Source organism: Globicephala melas, chromosome 11 (assembly GCF_963455315.2).
Source record: "Globicephala melas chromosome 11, mGloMel1.2, whole genome shotgun sequence".
Taxonomy (NCBI): domain Eukaryota; kingdom Metazoa; phylum Chordata; class Mammalia; order Artiodactyla; family Delphinidae; genus Globicephala; species Globicephala melas.
Window position 1 is genome coordinate 67,597,249 of NC_083324.2, and position 24,457 is coordinate 67,621,705.

General features: G+C 39.2%; 1 protein-coding gene across 2 annotated transcripts in view; it reads right to left on the minus strand.

Moving 5' to 3' along the window:
• The window catches only part of GLO1 (glyoxalase I), a 26,406-nt gene extending 2,571 nt beyond the window's left edge, over nt 1-23,835 (minus strand). Inside the window, exons 1-6 of one of the 2 annotated variants that reach the window (XM_060307447.2) lie at nt 23,616-23,835; nt 11,743-11,825; nt 8,812-8,952; nt 7,885-7,952; nt 7,085-7,174; nt 4,314-4,449 (exon numbers count right to left, since the gene is read on the minus strand). In XM_060307447.2, coding sequence (XP_060163430.1) covers nt 4,361-4,449; nt 7,085-7,174; nt 7,885-7,952; nt 8,812-8,952; nt 11,743-11,825; nt 23,616-23,699 — 555 coding nt within the window. In that variant the 5' untranslated portion in view covers nt 23,700-23,835 and the 3' untranslated portion in view covers nt 4,314-4,360. Of the gene's footprint in view, nt 1-867; nt 4,450-7,084; nt 7,175-7,884; nt 7,953-8,811; nt 8,953-11,742; nt 11,826-23,615 lie in introns of those variants that run through there. The other variant, XM_030870836.3, reaches the window with a different exon arrangement.
• Nucleotides 23,836-24,457: the final 622 nt, after the last annotated feature.

Below are 24,457 nucleotides of genomic sequence, written 5' to 3' on the forward strand. Positions count from 1 at the left end.
CTTCAAGGACACTGCAGGGGGCATGGGTTTGATCCCTGGTTGGGGAACTAAGATTTCCCCATGCCACGTGGCATGGCCAAAAAAATAAATAAGTAAATAAAGTTGTAACATTATAGCTCTTCAGGAATCATGAATTTAGTCTCTATTTTAGAATACCAAATAGAGTTATCAGTATGCTATTGAACAGTTTTACTTCTTCCATATATAAGAGAAAGCACCTGACTACTTCATTGTTTTCTAGTGTAGTACTATCTGGGCATTTACATATTGAAATGCATATTTTATTAAAAATTGATTTATTTCTCCTTTTTATTACAATAAAGGCATTGGACTGATCCTTTTTGAAACTGTGTATATAGGTAAGTTATATATGAATTTTGTTTTAGGATAGTGAGTGTGATAGATGTTATAAACATTCCCATGTTATAATAAGGAGGGTTTGCTAAGTCTGATACAGTTGAGAACCACAATCTCAGAACAAGTTCTTTGAAGGCAGGAAATGTGTTCTGATTTCTTACAGCACGCTTGCACCCACTAAGTTCTCAATATTTAATTTCACCCTGTTGCAGTTTCTGTTTCGCCTTTTCAGAAGCCCTTATTTGCTCCTTCATTCTGGCAGTTTCAGTTTGGATGCGGTGTCTACCCTCATGTAGGTAACTGCAGTAAATACGATCTAAGTCAGAGTGGTCTCAGTCCCTCTGTCAATGATTAGAGCCAAGCAAGTGACCCAATTCTGGTTTGAGACATAAGGAGAATTCTGCTGATGAGCTTTGAGAAAGGTTTTACACTCATTAAAGACACAAAAGGAAAAACAGGTTATTTTCTTTCACTGGACATTGTACAGTGACACCTGGAATCATAGTAGGCGTTTTTTTTTTTTTAATTAATTTATTTATTTATTGTTGGCTGCGTTGGGTCTTCGTTGCTGTGCACGGGCTTTCTCTAGTTGCAGTGAGCCGGGGCTACTCTTTGTTGTGGCTCACGGGTTCTAGAGCGCAGGCTCAGTAGTTGTGGCACACGGGCTTAGTTGCTCTGCGGCATGTGGGATCTTTCCGGACTAGGGCTCGAACCCGTGTCCCCTGCATTGGCAGGCGGATTCTTAACCATTGCGCCACCAGGGAAGTCCTCATAGTAGGCGTTTTTGATCACAGGTATTATTAGCCCCCCAAACAACTGCTGAGAATGACAGTTTGGCAAAGATAGAAGGAAACCAGAGTGCCTGATAGTTCTGAACCCTCTATCAACTAATTCCAGAACTTCTGAAGTGCTTGTTACATCTGATAGAGTTAGGACTTTTTTTTTTTTTTTTTGCGGTACGCGGGCCTCTCACTGTTGTGGCCTCTCCCATTGCAGAGCACAGGCTCCGGACGCACAGGCTCAGCGGCCATGGCTCACGGGCCCAGCCGCTCCGCGGCATGTGGGATCTTCCCGGACCGGGGCACGAACCCGTGTCCCCTGCATCGGCAGGCGGACTCTCAACCACTGCGCCACCAGAGAAGCCCAGGTCTTTTCTTATTGTCAGCAGCATGCATCTTTACCGATATAACCCTCTTCACAGGCAGTTGTGCTGCCAAGGAATATTTATATACACTGTACGCAGTCCTGGTCAGAATGCTATATGGGGAAGCCGTAGCGATTCTCTCACCATCATCAGCTCCTATTCAGACCATATGTATTATAACTGAGTCTCATGTAGGGTTCATGAGCAACTGATTTATTTTACATTAACAGTAACCTATACAGTCTGGCTGTCCAATAATGGAAAAGAAGAAAACTTCTTGTGCTCTAATTTACCCTTTCATGTCACTGCTGCTCAGATAAATTAATTTAGAAGTGAATTGTTCTAATCCCTAGCAAGGCCCAGTGATACAATACATATTTTTTTCAGTGCATACAGGGATCAGATTTAAAGAGTAGCAAGGGCTATCTTTTGGCAAGTTTTACTTAGCAAGTAGAGAAGGCTTCTTTCTGAGGAAAAAAGGTTTAAATGACTAAATTTATGAATCTAATAACCCTCCCACTTGGTAATGCTAGTACCCAAAATGTACCAGCACTGGTTTCCATGACTCATTTTTGATATTTGTATTCTCTTCTTCTCTGCACTTTTTCTACCAAAACCCTTTATCCATTTACTTTCCTCTTCTCATCTTCCCGACCCTTCCTTATCCATAGAAATTATGTGCTTTGCCTGATGTATAGAATTACAACTATTCCCAGTTCTCAATGAGTCTGCAAGCCCCTTCAAAAATCCTTGCAGTACTCCCCAAGGGCAGATTTTTTTTTTTAAAAGAACATGTTGTATAGAAGTTTACAAATTAAACACAGTCTTTTCTAAAATTTTATTTTACTTTAGTCTATAAGTACTGCTTTTTGTTTGAACTGCTCGCATAAATCCATTCCATCCAAAAAGGAAATGAAAGTGCTTCTAACAGTGTAAGCTCAGTTGGCAAGGCCTATCCAAAGGTCTTCCACTAGAGTCCACAAAAAATCCAGATGTAGTTAAACCACAAACTGGATGTTCTTATTATCTGTGCCATAAGAGATTTTCAAAATCAGTTTGTTTTTTAAAACCTATCAAATGTCAATCATGGGGCTTCCCTGGTGGCGCAGTGGTTGAGAATCTGCCTGCCAATGCAAGGCACACGCGTTCGAGCCCTGGTGTGGGAAGATCCCACGTGCCGCGGAGCGACTGGGCCTGTGAGCCACAATTACTGAGCCTGCGCGTCTGGAGCCCGTGCTCCGCAACAAGAGGCCGCGATAGTGAGACGCCTGCACACCGCGATGAAGAGTGGCCCCCGCTTGCCACAACTAGAGAAAGCCCTCGCACAGAAACGAAGACCCAACACAGCCATAAATAAATAAATTTTAAAAATTAAAAAAAAAAATGTCAATCATGGTAGGGAAGACCACTGAGCTGATTTGTGATAACTAAGTTATGTTATCACTGAACATAATTTATCCTAAATAATTACTGGCATCTGGAAGACCTTGGGGTAGGGGCTCTTCACAAGAAACACAAGCACCACTTGCACAGGGACAACCAGGCATCCCCAGAGCAGCCGCATGCTCCAGACTTCCTCCACTGCTTCTTCCTCACCGTGGTACTCAGGCTCGAAAGCTGAGAGGACAATGCTCAAACTCTTTGAAGGTTTTTACAAAGAACACTAGTGAAGGAGGTACTGTGAGGTACTAATTTTTTTTTAAATTTATTTATTTTATTTATTTTATTTTTGGCTGCATTGGGTCTTTGTTGCTGCACGCGGGCTTTCTCTAGTTGCGAGCAGGGGCCACTCTTCGTTGCTGTGCGCGGGTTTCTCATTGCGGTGGCTTCTCTTGTTGCAGAGCACGGGCTCTAGGCACGCAGGCTTCAGTAGTTGTGACTCACGGGTTGTAGAGCGCAGGCTCAGTAGCTGTGGCACACGGTCTTAGTTGCTCCGTGGCATGTAGGATCTTCCCAAACCAGGGCTTGAACCCGTGTCCCCTGCATTGGCAGGCAGATTCTCAACCACAGCGCCACCAGGGAAGCCCCAAGGTACTAATTTTTGAGGTATAATCTAAATACTAAAAATGATGATGAGATCTTGAGTCCTTAGCCTATTTATATTGCCTTGGATTCATTAAAGTTATTTTGCATGTCCAGCCTACTTTCTATCTCACAGGATACTGTGGAGGATTAAGGGAGATGAAGTATGTGACAGCCTAGTCCGTATCTGCATACCCAGTATGTAATATTCCCATCCTCTTCCCCATCCCAAAATAAAGAGGTTAGTCCTTCAACTTTCAAAGTACTTTGTAACGAGAAGAAATTAGTTTTTCTATCCACATCCTTGTCAGCATAATTCTGAATTTCTCCCAAGAGTAACTTTTCTTTTGTAGAATAAACTTTATACTATTTGAAATATACATGAAGCTTCATTTTTGTTTGGGGTTCTTTACTTCCCATTCTGAAGTTACTTCTGAGGAACTGAAACCTCAGAAAGTAATCACAACAAAACATATTTTTTTTTTTTTTTAAATGATGATTCAAAGGCAGACTTGTAGACTTGTATCTCGTCAGAAGATAGAAGGCAAAATGCAGCCTCTGAACAGAATTGTTCTAATTATTGCCTAAAAAAGTAGTTATACAACTACATTCAAGGACATAAGACAAAGCACTACTTTAAAACTAGAATGACTGAACAGTTAGGTGAAAAACATAGCTGAAATAGGAAAGGGAAATAGACTTAAGAACAATTTGAATTGAGACAATAATCCATCAGTCTTAGTTGCTTCTGTTAAATGAATATCTTGAATCACATTGTCTCCTTTTTTACCTTCCACAATGTCTTCACTGAAATCTCAAAGCAGCATTCTCACAGAACTAAATAATAGTTATCATTTTGTTAGGATTCAAAATTTCAATCCAGTAGCCATCAGGATCTTGAATAAATGCCAGGCCTTTCATTTTACCTGTAAAACAAAATGATTTTCATTATTGAAAAGACTTTAAAAAAAAACCTTAAAAATTTTAAATACATTTTTTATTAATTCAATTTTTAATTTGCATTTTAGTTAATTACATTGTTTTGTTTATAGTTTTAACTTAAAAAAATTCTATTGTCGGTGTTGCCCAGATGCACGATTTTCAGAATGACATATTTTATCTTCTACACATAGCTGTAAACCAACTCTCCTGAAATAAACTGTGGGACTGGCTGCATCTTGTAAGTATCAGGTATTTATTTCACCTGCACATTATGACTTCATGCTACTAGTTGAGTAGTCAAAGAAATTGTCTTATTTTAAAGAGGATAAAGGAAATAGATAGGTGCTCAAGGGAGGAGGTAGCATGGCTTATCTACACAGCCAAAGGTCCGAGATGCTTAGGTCCATACACTATTCTATGTAACCCAAGCTCTGCCAATCAGATTCTTTCTCCCAGGAATTCAAAACTGGGATTGAGAGGTTAGTAGGTCTAGTAGTAGAGTTCTTTGCTTAAATGGAAAAATGTGACCTTGGAAATTTATTTTGGTACCGAGATGCTGAAGTAGTTGACTTCTATCTCTGGCTCCTTTCTTCAAGATCAACCCCAGAGGAACACAGATTAAAAAAACAGGAAAAAAAAAAAAAAAAAAAGTACAATGCCCCTGAGGTGATAGTTGGGGAGAGGAATGGTGGGGGTGGGGTAGTGACTGTTTTAACCTGCTTTGTGTGGAAGGGGGTACTTTTGGCTGGACCACAAGGCTGTGGGAGAATAAACAGGAGTTTTGTTAGTTTGGCTCTTACTTCTCCCAGTGCCTTGGGCATTAGCACCTACTCCCACGGGGTGGGGGTGGGGGGGTTGAAACTACTGGTTCAAATGTCCTCAGGAGTAGATAAGGGCAGAAAGACAGGTGGGTACCAACTGATCTCACTTTCCCCACAACCAGGGTGAGGAAAAGACAATCCCAGAAGTGTCTCCTACTAATACTACTACTCCATCAGGGACAAAGTGGAGGAAAAGGATCTGACTACAGAATGTGAAGTATTTGTTTAACTCTTATTTTCTCTCTCTGCTCAGCACATCTCCCTGAGAACATGTGGATTTTTAAGGACTGAGGTCTGGCCTTTCCCCATTCACACTGCCTGATGTTCGGAATAGCTAATGGTTTCAGTTTCAAAACAAAAAACAAAAAACCTCTGAGACCAAAATAATAAGAATTTGAGGAATATAACTATAAAACAAACAATGGATTATACATTCAAACAGAAGAACAAATATTATATCAATGGGGACCAATAACTATTAAGACATGTAAAAGCAACGAGGAATATTCAATACGACCAATACGAAACAAGAACAAGAAAATACTAAAGGAGCCCAGCAAAAATTCAGGATCAATATCATAATAGCTGAAATTAATTACATAATAGGTGAGAATACAGAAGATAAATATAAGAACAGATACATCTGAGGAAAAATTAGCTAACTGGTATGCCAGTTTGAAGAAATCTCCCAGAAGGAAGGCAAGGACAAAGAAATAACAAATATAAAAAGCCTCTAGAACAAAACAGAAGAAACGATATGAAGGAACACAAATCAGATTTTTCAGCAGCAACACTGGATGGGAAAAATAAGACAATATAGATGTACTTTCAAGACTGAAGGAAAATAAACCTAAGATTTTACAGTCAACAAAACTGTCATTCATATATATAAAGGCATGGTTCTGGGACATACAGAGCTTCAAGAGTTTTGCCTCACAAACCCTTTAAAAACAGTTTTGGTTGAGGTACTTAATAAAGGAAGAGAAAAATCTGAAAGATGCTGCAAGAGATCTATGGAGAAAAAACATATACATTGATATATTTATTACCTTAAAATAAAAAGCCAAAGCCAAAGAAAAAGGAAAAATAAATCAATAATATCCCAGCCTGAGTAACAGCAACATAATGGAGGTAGAGGGAAGCAAGTTCTTTCCTTACTAGGGAGGAGGATATTTGGATATCAAATCTCCTAATTGAAAAAAAAAAAAGGATTGAAATGAAACAGTGAAATATTTCAAATGAAAATTAAATAATAAATTATGGTGGCAAAAACAGATCTAAATAAAATAATTATAACACATGTAAATCCAACAAAATCCAGATATATACTATGTCAAGCGATATATCTAAAACTGAAGGACACGCGAAGGTTGAAAAAGGATGAAAAAAATTCAGGAAATTATTAACTGAAGAGACTTGGTGTAGTTACATTAACAGCAAATGAAACAGACTTTAAGGAACTTACTTTTTTGGGTGGTTAGATATACCCGAGAGAGCGAAAGCTGGTGGTCACTGAGAGAATGGTAGGGTCAAGGGGTGGAGAGAGAGCCTAGGTCCTTGACAGCTCTCTAGATCCTGTGATTAGTCCCATGTGAAGCCACCCTAGGTGCTGCCTTTCAGTTCCCTGAGATAACTAGGTATTCTTCCAATCATCTCCCTTCTTTCCTTAAGCTGGCTGGAGTAGAATTCCAAGTTACTTGCAACCAAAATGATTTTATTACAACAGTACCCTCTGTGGGTACTTAGTAAATGTTATATAACTAAACATAGGCCTGAAGAAAACAAGTAGCAGACTCACCATCATCAGGTTTCTTCACAAATTTGACTCCCAGTTCTTCAAATCTTTTACAAGCACCGTGAACATCAGGAACAGCAATTCCAATGTGACCTTAGGTAATCACCCCCAAAACAAGGCAGAGAGAAAGAAGGAAAAATTACAACAGGGTACCCATGTGCCACAAGTGGCTTCCAAAACTAGTTTATTTCAAAACATAAGGCATCTGAAAACAGACTGAATCAAGCTGGTTCAAAACCTATAATACATTAAAGAACAAGAATCTAACTGGCTGGGTATAATAAATTTATTAGTTGCTCTGAATTATACATTATTTAACATAGCCCAATACTGGCTCATAAATAGTTTGATCTGTTAAGAATAACCTACAACACAAAAGAGTAACCATTTACTCATGCTTAATGGGCTTATTGATACTGACTACACAGCAGCCAATTTAAATTGGTAATACTCTTGTTTTGGTTGAGAGATTTGAGATCAAGGCAGAAGTGTATGCTGGCAGAAATCGGGATTATTATTAACCATCATTTTTGTTTTTCTGTTTTTTAAATTAAAACATCTACTGGAAATATAATACTGAAACTGAAAAGTAAAATCATTGTGAGACAGTAAATGTAAAAAGTTTAGACTGAGATGATGAAATTAAACAACTCCTAAATAAAATTATTTGTGGAAAATAAAAATAACCATACTCCTAACAAATTGATTATACTTAATGTTTTAGATTGCTTACAATCATAAATAGGTACACGTGGAAAAATCACGCAAATCCATGTTTATTACACACAAATAGGCAAACATACCAAATCCCCGAGGGTCTGAATTGCCACTGTGGTAACTCTGGGCCTCATCATCTTCAGTGCCCCAATTGCTACAAAAGGAGGAAAAACATAATTACAAGTGACCTGGAGAACAGATATTCTGAAAAGAAAGCTGCAACAATCTTTGAAATCTTACCATGTATATATGCTACTTAATATACTTGGTCTAATCTCTGTTACTGTAAATATTAAGTTTTCAACTATAGAAAGAGCAAATGGGCAAAGAATGACTAAGGAGACAATAAAACTAGGCATCTGGATAAGAACAATAATTATAATAATAGCAACTATCATTTCTTGTGCTAAGTACTTTATACTTCTTTAAGTCCTCAGAACAGCTCCAAGGGCTAGATCTGAGTATCTCCATTTAATAAATGAGACTGCCACTTAGGGAGGTGATATAACTTGTTTAGGGTCGCAGAGGTATTGTCAGAGCCAAGACTCATGTCTAGGTCTTTCTGATTCCAGGGCTGTTTTGAATCAGGGGACATATTAAATCACACACCCTGAAACAAATGCTCTTTTGATAGTTTTTAGCGGGTGCACAGAAACAACAGAAAGAATAAAAAAGAAAGAAGGGGAATGCCAATTTCAACAAAAATACTGAAATTATGAAGACCTTACTTACAGTACCTAAACATTCATTAGCTACCGTTTGAAAAATATCTTGCCATTTCAGTCTTATATTCTCTGTCTAAAAGGCAAATGATCTCACTTGCCCTATCCATGCCACAAGAACAATACAAAGACCATAAGATCCATATAAAATACTCAAACATACTGTTACAAGTTGAAAGTGATTAGGTAGACCTGGTTTGAATTAAGCTGATAAGAAAGGAAAAAAAGTTTAAAAAAAATAAGCTTCAAAAAAATGTAGAGTATATAAACAAAATAAAAACTCATACTCACTGTGTCAGTTCAAGTGTAGCTTTTCTGGAGAATGCCCATGCTACTCTTTCATCTTTATCTTTTGGGATGTCATTTTTATCCTCATAAGCCAGGAAATAGAGTGAAAATTTCATAGTGGGAAAATCTAATTTTTGGAGTAGTCTGAAATTAAACAACAAGTCTGAATCAATTAACAATAGGAAAAGCTGATTCATACTAAAATCAACATAACAATATTCAAGTTCTACTAAGAATAAGAGCTGTATGTGGTGAGGCTGGGTTTTTTTGTTTTGTTTTGTTTTTTGCGGTACGCGGGCCTCTCACTGCTGTGGCCTCTCGCGTTGCGAAGCACAGGCTCGGGACGCGCAGGCTCAGCGGCCATGGCTCACGGGTGTAGCCGCTCCGCGGCATGTGGGATCTTCCTGGACCGGGGCACGAACCCGCGTCCCCTGCATCGGCAGGCGGACTCTCAACCACTGCGCCACCAGGGAAGCCTGGTGAGGCTGTTTTAATAGAAAAAGCAAGGAAAATCAATTTTTAAAAGTCTAATTTAAAAATATTTATTCATCTATATATATCAGTGAAATAAAATTTTTTTTAAAATGGAAACTTTTGGGCTTCCCTGGTGGCGCAGTGGTTGAGAGTCCGCCTGCCAATACAAGGGATGCGGGTTCGTGACCCAGTCCGGGAAGATCCCACATGCTGTGGAGCAGCTAGGCCTGTGAGCCACGGACGCTGAGCCTGTGCGTCCGGAGCCTGTTGCTCCGCAACGGGAGAGGCCACAACAGTGAGAGGCCCGCGGACCGCAAAAAAAATAAAAAATAAAAATAAAAATGGAAACTTTTGTAATTCATCAATTCTTCAAATATAATGAAACTTAGTTGGATTTATGGTACTTGCTTATAAATGGCAAAAGGTATCTTCAAAAGAAAATTTTATTTATTTTTAGTGAAAAATATAACACATCACACCTTACTGTTCTTTCAGCTATACGACATTGAGTTAAAGAAAAATAAATTTATTGAGTTCTTACTATGCCAAAACTCCTAGGAAACTGAGGATAGGTGTTAAGAGAGAAGGACAGATTAATATCACAAAAGACATGAATGTCAACAATAAAGTGGTTACAGTATCAAATACTGCAGAAAGGTCAGACAGGATTAGGTCTGAGAAGAGGTGAGCAGATATGGAAAGGTCCTGTGAGGGCAGTTTCAGCAGCATGCGACAGCAGAAGCTGGAGAATGGGAGGTGAGCAAGTGAAACAGTAAGTGGTGGTCTACCTGTACAGATGGTCATGATGACGGGAAGGACAGCAAGAGAGCGGAGGGCAAGAATTATCCTAGAATAGAGAAGACTTAAGCTTTTTTGTAGGTTGAGGGGAAAGAGCAGTGGAAAAGGAGAGACTGATCATGAGAGTGCGTGATGAATTACTCATCCCGAGGTTCTGAGAAGATTCACTGAAGTCGTGGCCTCCAAACTGAGTTTAAAGAGGGTAAGATTATTTTGCAAGGAGTAGGGTAGAATGAAGATACACACAATACAATTTTCTTTAGATTAGGGAGGATTAAATGCTCAAACACGACCTCATTCAAAATCAACAAGAGGGAATCGTTGCAGCATAGCAAATGGAAAGTTTCTAGAGTTCTGTTCCAAATCTTTTACTTATTACTGTCATGTTATATGCCTTGGCCCACTAAGAGCTATGTACTGACTCATCACAAATAAGATTTACTCTAACTTGTTTATAATGATGTATCAAACACCTCAAATACTCCAATTCTGAAAACTATCTCTGCACCTACCAAAGCAGACGGACCAATCAGATGGGAAATGGAACACTTGAACCTGTTTTAACTTGCTTTTCTCAGCTCAGCATATCTTTCAATATAATGTCAAGTTGTACCCTAGTTGGGGGCTCTTTAAAAACAAGGTCAACATTGGAGTTGATCAAACCTGGATTCAAATTCCAGCTCTGCCATGTGCCCACTGTGGAATCTGGGGTCATTAAGTTAATGTCTTTAAGCTTTGGTTTCTTCCTTCCATGTAAAATAGGGATATAAGCTATCTCATAAACCTACTGTGAAGACAACGAAATGAGATACAAAGTGCCTGGCAAATAGCACGTGTCCAGTAAATCTGGTTTCATTCTGCCCTTTAAATATGTCATAAATACATACAAAACTACTTTTTCTGGAAAGAATTATAAGAAACTGTTAACAGCAGTTATCTTTGAAGAGGACTGGGGGACGGAAGCTGTCACTTTTCACTTTGTATTTCTCAGAATTGGTCAGATTTTCTAACATAGACATATACTGTATTACTTGAAGTTTTCTCTCAATGTCAATGGAGGTTATCTAGGCAGTAAATTAAACATTGTTTTATTCTTTATGTATCTATATTACCCAAAACAAATAAAAACCCTCATGTTATTTTGGGAAACAAATCAAGAAAAAGAAATATGTCTTAAAGATTATAAGATCAGTGAATATTACCTATTCAGCAAAAGAGAACACATCCTATAAAAATGGAATAGACGGCCAGTTTACCTAAAACTTAGAAAATGAATGAGTTTACCTAAAACTCATTCATTTTCTAAGTATTGTGTCTTAATAGCTATATCTTTTCTGAAGTAAACAAGAGGCTAAAAGTGGCCATAACATCAAAACAGTCTGGACACATTAAGGATTTAACTGGCAGCTCTTAAGAGAGAAGGGAGTCAGAGAAAATGCAAGTATTGGTGTCATGTTGCCCAGTGAGCCTGGCTGGGATAGAGGAGAGGAACCTGACAGAACCCCTAGTCAGTCAAGCCTAGTCCCAGACTCCTGGCCAAAAGGACTTTTGTGACCTTTGAAGCAAACTTTAATCCATTTTTACAATGGATCTGAAAACATTCCCTATATTTGCAAAGCTATGTATTTAAACATTATAGGCACCAATAAACAGTTTACTTACGTCATTCCAAGAATTCTAGTATAAAAGTCCAATGACTTCTTAGGATCCTTAATTCGCAGCATGGTCTGCTGCAAGAGAAAATCCTAAAGGGAAACAGTATATATTAAACACCTTTAACTTTTACTACTTGTTATCAACACTAATTTTGCTTCCTGTAACAAAATACCAACAGTCCACCATTGCAACACACTGTTTAAGAAGAAAGAAATTTTGTCCCCTCAGTCCATCATGGCTTTATTATTATTAAATACCTGTGTTCAGTCCATAAAGGCTATGTTCAAATCCAGGTACCTTAGTCAGAGAGGATTTTTTTGTTGTTGTTTTGTTTGTTTGTTTTTCTTTTCTGTAGACTCTGTGCCAAGTGCTGTAAAACAAGTTCAACAACCCTGTTTATCCTATCCCTATCCTTATCCTATCCTAACCCTATACCTATCCTACAATCTTTCTAAGAAGCAATTTGGATCTGAAGAGTCTTTAAAAGTCTTAAAGAGTTCATACTCATCGATCAAAATGTTGCCCTTCTAAAAATCTATGTAAGGAAATAATTAGAAACTTGGACAAAGATTTATGTATAAAGACATTCATCACAACATTTACACAGTAACTATGGTCCAGACACTGTTCTAAATGATTTACAGAAATTAACTTATATAATCTTCACAACTACTCTCTGAGATAAGTATTATACCATCCCCATTTTACTGCTAAGAAAGTAAGTGGCAGAGAAAAAACTGCAGTGCAAACAGTTTGGTTCCAAAGTCCTTGCTTTCAACCACCTTGCTAACCTACCTCTAACAATGAAGAAATAGATAAATTATGACACAGGCATAATAGAATATATGAAGACATTTAAAACGCTGCTTTAGAAGCACTTGGACATGCCCATGGTATATGACATACACGTTATATGTCAATTTTATCTCAATAAAGCTGGAAAAAATAGTTTAAAAAATGGAAACATACACCATTTTTCTGACTGAGAAGACTTAACATGATAGATTATTTCTAAGAAAACACAAATATAAACTCTAAAATCATTTTTAACTTGTAAAAAGGAGTCTATACATGCCAAAAAGATTAAAAGTATATTCAATGTTAGTGGAGTTATTCATAAAAAATAGAGGTGTGTAAATCCTTTGTTGCCAAAGTATTATTTGGACGATATAAAAAAACAAGCAGGGCTTGCTTTTTATAAGATGATCAAGTTATTCTATGCTCAGATAACAGTTTTCTTTTTATCACCAAGATATTCTGCTAACTCTCTGTAACAGAATACCTCTGCTACTTTTGATAAACACTTGAATGATCCTGGAAAAATGTTCCTTTCTTTAAAAGTTTCTAAAAATCACTGTTTATTGCTATGGTTCTAAAATATTGTTTGAAATAAATATATCTTGCATTTAAAAAAGACTAAAGTTGATGTCTTGTCTCATGAGACAGTTCTTAACTTTGTCTTTTCCTTATTATGCTCTAAATTCAGAATAATAAAAGATGTCTTTTATGCTCAAACTATCTTTGGGTTTTCTGGGATGATTACAAGGTAACAAAGATTTGCTCCTTTGCCTTATAAAAAGGAAGAATGATAGAAATAATCAGTCTTTTGTGAGGGTCGGGGTGGGCAATCTCCAAATCTAATTAATTTAAAACTACTGTGAAAAAACTTTAAAGGTACAATCAGGGATACTTCTAGTACATGTACTACATGCCTACAATGTAATCCTGACAAAACTATAAAAAGTGGAGCAGGGAGTGAACCAAAGGGTCAAAGTGAAGGTCCCTTTGAGCACCTCTAAATGGATTTTCTGGTATAAGATGTGAACTCAGGTAAAGCTTCATTTTTTACCTATGGATGGCCAATCGCTACAGCACCATTTGTTGAAAAAATCTGTCCTTTCTCCACTGAATTGCTTTTGCATCTTTGTGAAAAATCTGTTGGGTTTATTAGTGTGAGTCTATTTCTGGGTTCTCTACTCTTTTCCACTGATCTATATCTATCTCTCTGACAATACCATGGAGTAATGATTACTGCAGCTATATAGTGAGTCTTAAAATCAGGTAGACTGATTCCTTCCACCCTATTCTTTTCAAGATTTAGTTATTCTACTCTCTTTGCCTTCCACATAAATTTTAGAATAACCTTGACTATATCTAAAGAGAAAAGGTTTGATAGGGACTGTGTTAAACATGTATACCAATTTGTGGAGAATTGACATCTTTGCTATGCTGAGTCTTCCAATCATGAACACAGTATGTCTCTCCATTATTTAGATTTTGATTCCCTTTATCAACGATGTGTAATTTTCAGCATACAAATTCTGTACATGTTTGATAGATTTTTACCTAGATATTTAATTTTGTTGAGCAATTGTAAATGGTATTGTATTTTTAATCTTGGTGCTCATGTGTTCTTTGCTAATATATAGAAATCCAATTGATTTTTGTATGTTTATCTTGTATTCTGCAACCTTGCTGAACTCACTTACTAGTTCCAGGGTTTTTAGACTCCTTAAGATTCCTATGTAGACAATCATGTCATCTGCAAATAGGGACAGTTTTATTTCTCTCTTCCAATCTGCCTGACTGTTATTTCCTTTTTTGCTTTACTGTACCAGCTGGAACTTCCAGCACTACGTCAAATAAGAGTGGTGAGAGCAAACTTGCCTTGTTCCCCCAAATTAAGGAGAAAGCATCACCATTTAGTATAATGTTAGCTCTTAAGTTTTTCATAGATGCTCTTTATCAAGTTGAGGAAGTTCCCTCCCATTCCTATTTTTTCTGAAAAAACAAAAGTGTTTAAATCATGGTGTTGAATTTTGTCATGTGATATTTCTTCTTTAGCTTCCTAATATGGTGAGTTACTGTGATTTTTTTTAATACTGAACCAGCCTTGCATACCTGGAGTAAACCTCACTTGATCATGGTATGCGATTCTTTTTATATACCACTGAATTCTATTTGCTAATATTTTGTTAAGGATTTTTACATCCATACTTATGAAAGATATCAGTCTGTAATATCTCTTTTTTTTTGTACTGTCTTCACCTAGTTTTGATATCAGGGTGGTATGACAGCTTTATAAAATGAATAAAAGTGTTCCTTCCTCTTCAATTTTCTTGAAGGGATTGTGTAGAATTGATGCTAATTCTTCCTTAATGTTTGGAAGAATGCTCCAGTGAAATCATCTGGAACTGAAGATTATTATGAATTCAATTTCCTTATGTTATAGAGCTATTCAAATTATTTATTTCATATGGGTAAGTTATGGTAGTTGCTGTTTTTCAAGGAATCGGTGTATTTCATGTAAGTTGTCAAATTTATGTATGTAGAACTGTTTTCAGTATTCCCTTATCACCCTTCTCTTGTCTGCAGTCCGTAGTGGTATCCCCTATTTCATTCCTGATATTGGTAATTCGTGTCTTCTCTCTTTTCTTGTCAGTCTTGATACAAGTTTGTTAATTCTGTTGGTTTTTTTCAAAGAATCAGCTGTTTCACTGATTTTTTTCTAACTTGTTTTAAATTTCATTGATTTCTGCTCTTTATTATTTCCTTCCTTCTGTTTGCTTTGCGTTATTCTGCTCTTCTTTTTCTAGGTTCTTGAGGAGGAAACAAATTCTTGATTTAAGACATTTCCTATTTCCTAATATATGCATTTAATACTATAAATTTCCCTCTTAGCACTGTCTTAGCTGAGATGCTCTTTTCATTTTCATCCAGTTCAATGTAATTTTTAAAATTTCCCTTGAGACTTCCTCTTGATCCACGGATTATTTAGAAATGTGTTATTTAGTTTCCAAGTTTTTAGAGATTTTCCTGTTATGTTTCTGCTACTGATGTCTAGTTTGATTCTACTGTGGTTGAACATGCTCTATATAATTTCAATTATTTCAAGTTTGTTGAAGTTAGTTTTAGGGCCCATGATATGGTCTACCTTGGTATCTCTTCTGTGTGCACTTGAAAAAAAAACTATACAGGCATACCTCGGTAATATCATGGGTTTGCCACCACTGCAACAAAGCAAAGATCACAATGAAGAGTCACACAGGGACTTTGTGGTCCAGTAGTTAAGACTCCACGTTCCCAGTGCAGGGGGTTCAATCCCTGGTCAGGGAACTAGATTCTGCATGCTGCAACTAAGAGCCTGCATGATGCAACTAAAGGAGCCCACATGCTGCAACTAAAAGATCCCGCATGTTGCAACGAAGATCCTATGTGCCACAATTAAGACCCGGCGCAGCCAAATAAATAAATATTTTTTAAAAAAAGTCACAAATTTTTTGGTTTCCCAGTGCATGTATGTTTACTCTATACTGTAGTCTATTAAGTGTGCAATAGTACTATGTCTAAAAAACTGTACATACCTCAATTAAAAATACTTTATTGCTAAAAAATGCTAACCATCATGTGAGCCTTCAGTGAGTTGTAAAGGTTACTGATCACAGATCACCATAACAAATATAACAGTGGAAGTTTGAAATATTGCAAGAATTACTAAAATGTGACACAGAGAGAATCAAGCAAATGCTGTTGGAAAAATAGCACCAACACGCTTGTTTCATGCAGGGTTGCAACAAACTTTCAATTTGTAAAAAAAACCTAGTATCTACAAAGTGCAATACAAACAAGGTATGCCCGTATTCAGCTGTTACTGGCTGTAATGTTCTATAAATCTTGATTAGATCTTGTTTATTGATGGTGTTGCTGAGTTTGTCTATATCCTTGCTAATTTTCTGTCTAGTTCAATCAATTGTTGAGAGAGGAGTATAGTCTCCAACTAAAACTGTGGATTTTTCTTTTTCCTTCCATATATCAGTCTTTGCTTCACTTATTTTTTGCAGTTCTATTGTTTGAGGCACACACATTTAGGATTGCTATGTCTTCTTAGTCAATGGACCCTATTATCATTATATAATGTACTTCTCTATGATAACTGTCTTTGCTCTAGAGTCTACTGCATTTGAAACAATATAGCCACTCCTGCTTTCTTCTGATTAATGTTTATATATCTTTTTCCATCCTTTTAGTTGCCTCTGTCATCACATTTGAAGTAAGTTTCGTGTAGACAGCCTATAGGTGGGGTATGTTTTTATTTTTCTTTCAGTTTTATTAAGATATAATTGACATACAGTATTATATAAGGTTAAGGTATACAGCATGACTTCAACTTACATATGTTGAGAAATGATTACCACAAATTTAGTTAACACCCATCACCTCACAAATAGATAACTTGAGGCATGCTTTTAAATCCACTCCACCAATATCTGTCTTAATTGGTATATTTACATCTAATGTAATTATTGAAATATTAGGGCTTAAATTGGCCATTTTATTTTTGTTTTCTGTTTGTCCTTTCTTTTTATCTTTGCCTTCTTGTGGGTCACTGGAATTTTTTTTTTATAATTCCATTTTGATTTATCTATAGTGTTTCTGCATACACTCTTTGCATAGCGTGTATGTGTGTGTGTGTGTGTGTGTGTATACCACCATGTTATTCCTAGGGTCTCAAGGTCCCTAGCCAGTCTGCCATTCTCTCTGCTTTTCAGAGTCCTCCTGTTTTTGTTTTATCTAAGCACAGCTTGTTTTATTGCATTTCACTTTGTTGCAGTTCACAGATATTGTTTTTTTTGTTTTTTGTGGTTTTTTTTTTTTACAAAGTGAAGGTTTGTGGCAACCCTGTGTCCAGCAAGTCTGTCAGTGCCATTCTTCCAAGAGCATTTGCTCACTTTATGTCTCTGTGCCACATTTTGGTAATTCTCACAATATTTCAAACTTTTTCATTGTATTTGTTATGGTGATATGTGATCAATGATCTTTGATGACACTATTGTAATCCTTTTGGGGTGCCATGAACCATGCCCACATAAGATGACAAACTTAATTGATAATTGTGTGTGTTCTGACTGCTCCACTGATAGACCATTGCCCCATCTCTCTCCCTCTCCTCGGACCTCTCTATTCCCTGAGACACAATATTGAAATTAGGTCAATTAATAACCCTACAATGGCCTCTAAGTGTTCAAGTGAAAGGAAGAGTTGCATGTCTCTCACTTTACATCAAATGCTAGAAATGATTAAGCTTAGTGAGAAAGGTGTGTCAAAAGCTGAGACACGCTGAAAGCTAGGCCTCTTGCACCAGTTAGCCAAACTGTGAAAGCAGAGGAAAAGTTCTTGAAGGAAATGAAAAGTGCTCTTCCAGTGAACACACAAATGATAAGGAAGCAAAACAGCCTTATTGCTGATATGGAGAAAGTTTTAGTGGTCTGGATAGAAGAGCAAGCCAGCCACACCATTCCCTCAAGCCAAAGCCTGATCCAGAGCAGGGCCCTAACTCTCTTCAATTCTAGAAGGCTGTGAGAAGTGAGGAAGCTGCAGAAGAAAAGTTTGAAGTTAGCAGTGGTTGGTTCATGAGGTTTAAGGAAAGAAGCCAGCTCCATAACATAAAAATACAAGGTAAAGCAGCAAGTGCTGATGTAGAAGCTGCAGCAAGTTATCCAAATAGCTAAGATAATGAATGAAGGTGGCAACACTAAACAACAGATTTTCAGTGTGGATGAAATAGCTTTATATTAGAAGAAGATATCACCTAGGACTTTCATAGTTAGAGAGAAGTCAATGCCTTCAAAGCTTCCAAGGACAGGCTGATTCTCTTGTTAGGAGCTAATACGCTGGTGACTTGAAGTTGAAGCCAATGCTCATAACCATTCTGAAAATCCTAAGGTTTTTAAGAATTATGCTGGGAACTTCCCTGGTGGCGCAGTGGTTAAGAATCCTCCTGCCAATGCAGGGGATACGGGTTTGATCCCTGGTCCGGGAAGGTCCCACATGTCGCGGAGCAACTGAGCCCGTGTGCCACAACTACTGAGCCTGTGCTCTAGAGACTGCGAGCCACAACTGCTGAGCCTGCATGCCACAACTACTGAAGCCCACATGCCCAGAGCCCGTGCTCTGCAACAAGAGAAGCCACCGCAAGGAGAACCCTGTGCACCGCAATGAAGAGTAGCCCCGCTCACCGCAACTAGAGAAAGCCTGCATACAGCAACGAAGACACACCACGGCCAAAAATAAATAAATAAATAAATAATATATTTTTTTAAAAAAAGCTACAACAGTGGCAAAGAAGTTTCTTGACTTTGTGTCCTACCTTTCAAATTCTCTTTCTAGTGATGAACACACTCATTTCTCTAGAACTGTTACTAAGGAGCTTTACATATTAAATCTTACTCAGAATCAAAATCAAAATCTCCATTGCCTCTACCACCTTCCATCTTCAGAAAAGGGAAGTTTCAATCTTGCAGCCATACCTCTAACCTCAGCTCTGGTTTTACATCTCCATCCAGTCTACTCAACATTTCCACCTGAGTCAAAATATCAAATTAATTACAGCCCAAATAAATATTCCCTCCTACATCACCAACAGGGAATGCCTCTAGAATGCCTCTAGAATCTGATTTGGGTGTCAGCCCAAGTCAGACCCCTGAAGTCTTCTCAGATTCCTTCCTCGCCACTCCCTCTGTAATCCAATCCAAGTGTCCCATCAACCTGACTGCTCAAGTCCCTCTGGAATCTTTCTCCTTGCCTTTCCAAAGATCACTACTACCTGGCTCATGTCCTCTCTACTTCCTGCCTAGACGACTGTCAAAGCCTGCCTGGTCTCTCTGCTTCTTGCAGGCTAACCCAAATGCAATCCAGAGTGATCTTCCTATAATGGTACCAGACTGATCTTTCTATAACAAAAGGCCAACTGTGTCATTTCTAGGTTAAAAATCAATCCTTCAGGCGCTTCTCTGGTGGCTCAGTGGTTAAGAGTACGCCTGCCAATGCAGGGGACACAGGTTCGAGCCCTGGTTCAGGAAGATCCCACATGCCACGGAGTGGCTGGGCCCGTGCACCACAACTACTGATCCTGCGCTCTGGAGCCCGGGAGCCACAATGGGAGAGGCCGCCGCAGTGAGAGGCCTGTGTGCCACGACGAAGAGTGGCCCCTGCTCGCCACAGCTGGAGAGGGCCCGCACACAGCAACGAAGACCCAATGCAGCCAAAAATAAACAAACAAATAAATAAATAAATAAAATCTATTTTTTAAAAAAAATCAATCCTTCAGTGGTACCTCACAACTTTTAGAAGAAAGTCCCCAAAGGAAGCACATGCAGTTGCTGCATACTTGTCTAACTTCATCTTTTATTACCACTCCACTAAACTGGTCACCTTAAATGGTTTTGATTTCATACCTTTAGCAGTTAAAAAAAAAAGAGCATGCCCCATCATAAACGTATATATATTTTAATTGTATACACAGAGAAATATACATAAATTAATAAAATAATAATAATAAAGCATATATTTAAAAAAACATATTTACCAAACAGAAATCTTCATAGGATGAGAAAAACAAATGAACCAAGTGAGAATGTTCATATTTTCTTTGAGCATCCCAATGACTGTTTTATGTACCTTCCCCTTAACTCCTATTGCCTGTAACTTCAGTCTCATTGTATACCTGTAGGTCCCTGCATCAGCTCTCTGATGTCACCGTGCTTTTATATATACTACAGTTCTCTCTGCCGAGAACAGTCATTCATCCATCTGGCCATTGTCCTTCTTCCTTCCTTGCCATTCTTTCTTCCCTCAACCCCTACCCGCAACTCTGCCTAGCTACCTCCTTTGATTTGGTAAAACCCAGCTTAAGTGTCGCCAACACTGAAAGTTTTCCCTGACCTCATCATTTACCACTCAGGTGGGAAGGGACTCCAAATAATTTTATCAAAGGACACTGATAGACAGTAAAAAGAATGTATTTCAGGAGATCATTACTTGGGAAAAGAAGCACTTGGCCTTTGAAGAAAGTTAGCTAAGTAAGACAGCCCAGAAGGTGGTGCAGCCGTACATTCTTTGGTCTGCCTTTATGACAAAGATGCAAATAATCAACAAACAAGTTGACTTTCTATCACTGCTGTTCTCTCTTCTTTCCAAACCAGGCCCTCATCACTTTTCTCACCTTCTGGAAGAGCCTTTTAGGTGTTCTCATCACCTCCAGGCTTGGATCCCTCCAATCTATTCTGTAGAATGATTTGAATCCCTCAGTGATTCCCCACTAACTATATAAAATTCGATTTTCTTAGAAGTAACATTCTAAGCTCTCTCCATGATCTGGCTCCAACCTACCATTCTAGTCTTCTCCACCACTGCTCCACCACTTAGATAACTTGAACGTGAACCAAAAACAAGGTAACTCATTTCTCCAGAACATGCTCCACATTGCATCTTTCTGCCATCTCACCACATTTTTGCTCAGATGTTTCCTCCCCCTAGAATGCCCTCCCATGTAACCGTCCCCCATGTGATGTTGGGACCCCATCCATCTTTCAAGGCCTAGACTCACCCCCACCTTCTGCTTGACGCATTCCCTGATATCCACAGTTGAAATACAACCTTGAATTGTATTGCTTTTCATAGTTTAAAGATCATAGATACATTTTATCCTTATAGCAGCTTTGTTTACACCCTGCTAAGATCACTATAGCCAATGATAGAATTGGGGATTCAAACGTAGGTCTTCAGCCTCCAAATACCCTGTGTATACCACAGATGCCACCTTTGAAAATCTCTACTTTCTGCGCTCCCACAGTGCTTTATAATTTCAAAAGCACATAATCCCAGTTCCATCTTATGTTAGAGTTGGTGTATGTTTGGTGAAGGGAGGAACTTCATCTTGTTCATTTGAATGTCCCCCAAGGTATCTACCATGCTCTTTACATATAGCAGATGATCAGTGATCAGACTGAATTAATTCATTTAGGTTTTCTATTTTCCTTCATGTCAAGTTCCAAAATTACTGCTGTAGTCAGTACTCTAGAAGCACAATAGGGAGTGTGGGTTCCTCGCTAGGCAAATTACTCAACACCTCTGTGCCATTGTCTACTTATATATAAAACGGAGATAATTTTGCCTTCCTCACAGGGTTGTTGTGAGGATTAAATTAAGTAATGTACTTAAAATAACAAACCGGGGCCTGGCACACTCAGTATATCCCAGCTGCTATTATATACTCCATTTTATGTCCCCCATACGGTGCTTCTAGGGTGCAAAACAACTAATCTCAAAAAATAATTACTGGGACTTCTCTGGAGGTCCAGTGGTTAAGACTCCATGCTCTCAATGCAGGGGCACAGGTTCGATCCCTGGTCAGGGAACTAAGATCATGCATACCACATGGCATGGCCAAAAACAAAAAAACCTTCTAATCAAGAGAAATTGACATAAATTAAGAGTGTGTAGGACTTCCCTGGTGGCAAGAATCCGTCTGCCAATACAGGGGACATGGGTTTGAGCCCTGGTCCGGAAGATCCCACATGCCGCGGAGCAACTAAGCCCGTGAGTCACAACTACTGAGCCTCTGCTCTAGAGCTGGCGAGCCACAACTACTGAGCCTGCGAGCCACAACTACTGAAGCTCGCACGCCTAGAGCCCGTGCTCGGCAACAAGAGAAGCCACCACGATAAGAAGCCCGTGCACCGCAACGAAGAGTAGCCCCCCGCTCTCCGCAACCAGAGAAAGCCCACTTGCAGCAACGAAGACCCAACGCAGCCAAAAAAAAAAAAGGTGTAAATTAAGAATGGAAAGAATTGTACTCAATCAATTTTATCAAGCTCTCCTTCAAATATTTTTTTAATAGTCCAGTATATAAAATGCCCAGTTACCTGGGAAATTAATTTACACTGAATAATCTATATTATGTGAAATAACAAGGTATCAACATTAAAGAGTATAAAAAGTAAGATTAAGTGTGAGAGGAAATGTATATATTTACTTCTTCCCTCTTAATTTTGCAGTGACTAACATTTTTCCTAAGCTAAGTACTACCAGGTGCTAGTCAAAGGATTTAGCAATTAGAAGTATCTGACTCTTCACCCTAAAGGCAAAGAGCAAGAAGGGACTAAAGTCAAGAACCGGTCTTAGAGGTCTGTACAAAGCACATACTCAAACTTCAGGGATTTTAGAACTTCCCCAGTCAAATGAATACATACAAAGGCGTTTTCTGACAGTGATGAGTACACTGGAGTAAACCCCCGGAGCGGCTGCCCGGTCTGATCTTGACAACGCCCGGAGGCACCACACCTGAGTGAGTTACAATGACTCTCAGTATAGACCTGTTAAGCAAGCTGAAGGGATGAGAGCCTTCATATGCAACTGGTCATTCCTCTTACTGGGTCTCAGCTGCAAGGAGATGGTCTGTGAAGGAATTTCCAAGATTCCCTTCGGATCTAAGCTCCATGATTCTGCCAATCTCTCCTGGGGCCACCGAGCAAAGTGCGCCCGTGAGCAACCGGAAAGGCCAAACCCAAAGGGAAATTCTGGGCGCGGCTAAAGTCAGGAGCTATCAGATTGGTTTGGAGGAGTTAAACGCGGAGCCAGGACAGTTACAGAAAATGATCCCGGCTGGGAAAAGCCGGCCCGTAGACCTTCGAACGTAGACTGGAGTTCAGAAACTTCTTTTCTTACCCTCCACCTCTATTGCCCTGGGGAACACGCACACCCACAGACATGAGCTCTGACCCTGGGTTAGCCATGGTTTCCTGTTACCGTCCCAAATCAAGCAAGTTAAAGCAAGCAGGATCGCAGTCTTTCAAACAACTTGAAGAAACGGACCCTCTCCAGATCCCCCACTGGACACCACTGGCCCTCTTCCCAGCCCACTCCGATCCGCCCAAGGCGGGCAGAGCTGCAGTGGTGGTAGGATGGGGTTCGAATCCAGAGTTCGAATCATCCAGCCCAAGCGAGGCCTGGTTGAGCCCGAGGGACTGCTCCCTCCTTGGGGTCCCAGTCGCGCCACGCACGGCAGGCCCCGACTCTGGAGAATTAGGTTCTGCGCCCACCTTGGTGCTGGGGTCCGGGTCTTTGCAGCAGCCGAGGGCGGCCTCATCGGTAAGGCCGCCGGACGCGGGCTGCGGTTCTGCCATGGCCGTACTGTTGTAACGCGGACGAAGGTGGCCAGGAACGCAGCAGCTACTCTCACTCTGCCGGCCGCGAAGCTCCCTTCACCAGCGCCCGCAAGACCGCACCACGGGGTGGGCGGCCGCTGAATTCCAGCCAATTGCTACGCGGAGGGCAAGTTGGCTGTCTGCTGATTGGGTCCCAGTGAGTCAGCGCCTCGGGCCACAGCGCTCAACACCCAAGACTACAATTCCCAAGGTGCCTTGCGTATGATGGAGGGCACCTTGAGGTTAAAAAAAAAAAATCCAAACCGGCCAGCTTGAAAGCGCGTTTCTCGCTGTTGCTTGATGACCTAATTTTGTTTCTGTTTAACTGTTGAAGTTCAGTAACCACCCATACCTCAGGGCTGCAACGTGGTAGGAAATACGAATCTGATGGAAAGAGAATTGGGAGTTATGATTTTTAAACTATAAGGATCCAAAACTATTTTCTCACTTTAAGCAGCACAGGATAATTAAAACAACTCTAGAAACCTAGGTTCAAGTTTTGGTTCCACTGTTTATTAGCTGTAGAAGCTTGGAGTAATTACTGAACCTTCTCTGCGCTTCCTTGCAGGATTTTGGTGAGGATCAAACAAGATTTAAGTTATGGTTTCACTGCTTATCTAAATGTCCATAACTTACAGTGAGTTTTACGTTAATTTTGCTAAGGCACATATTTTAATTGTGTTCATTGGAAAACTTAGTCATCACTGTGTTCTTTGATGACGGGCACATAGTAGATT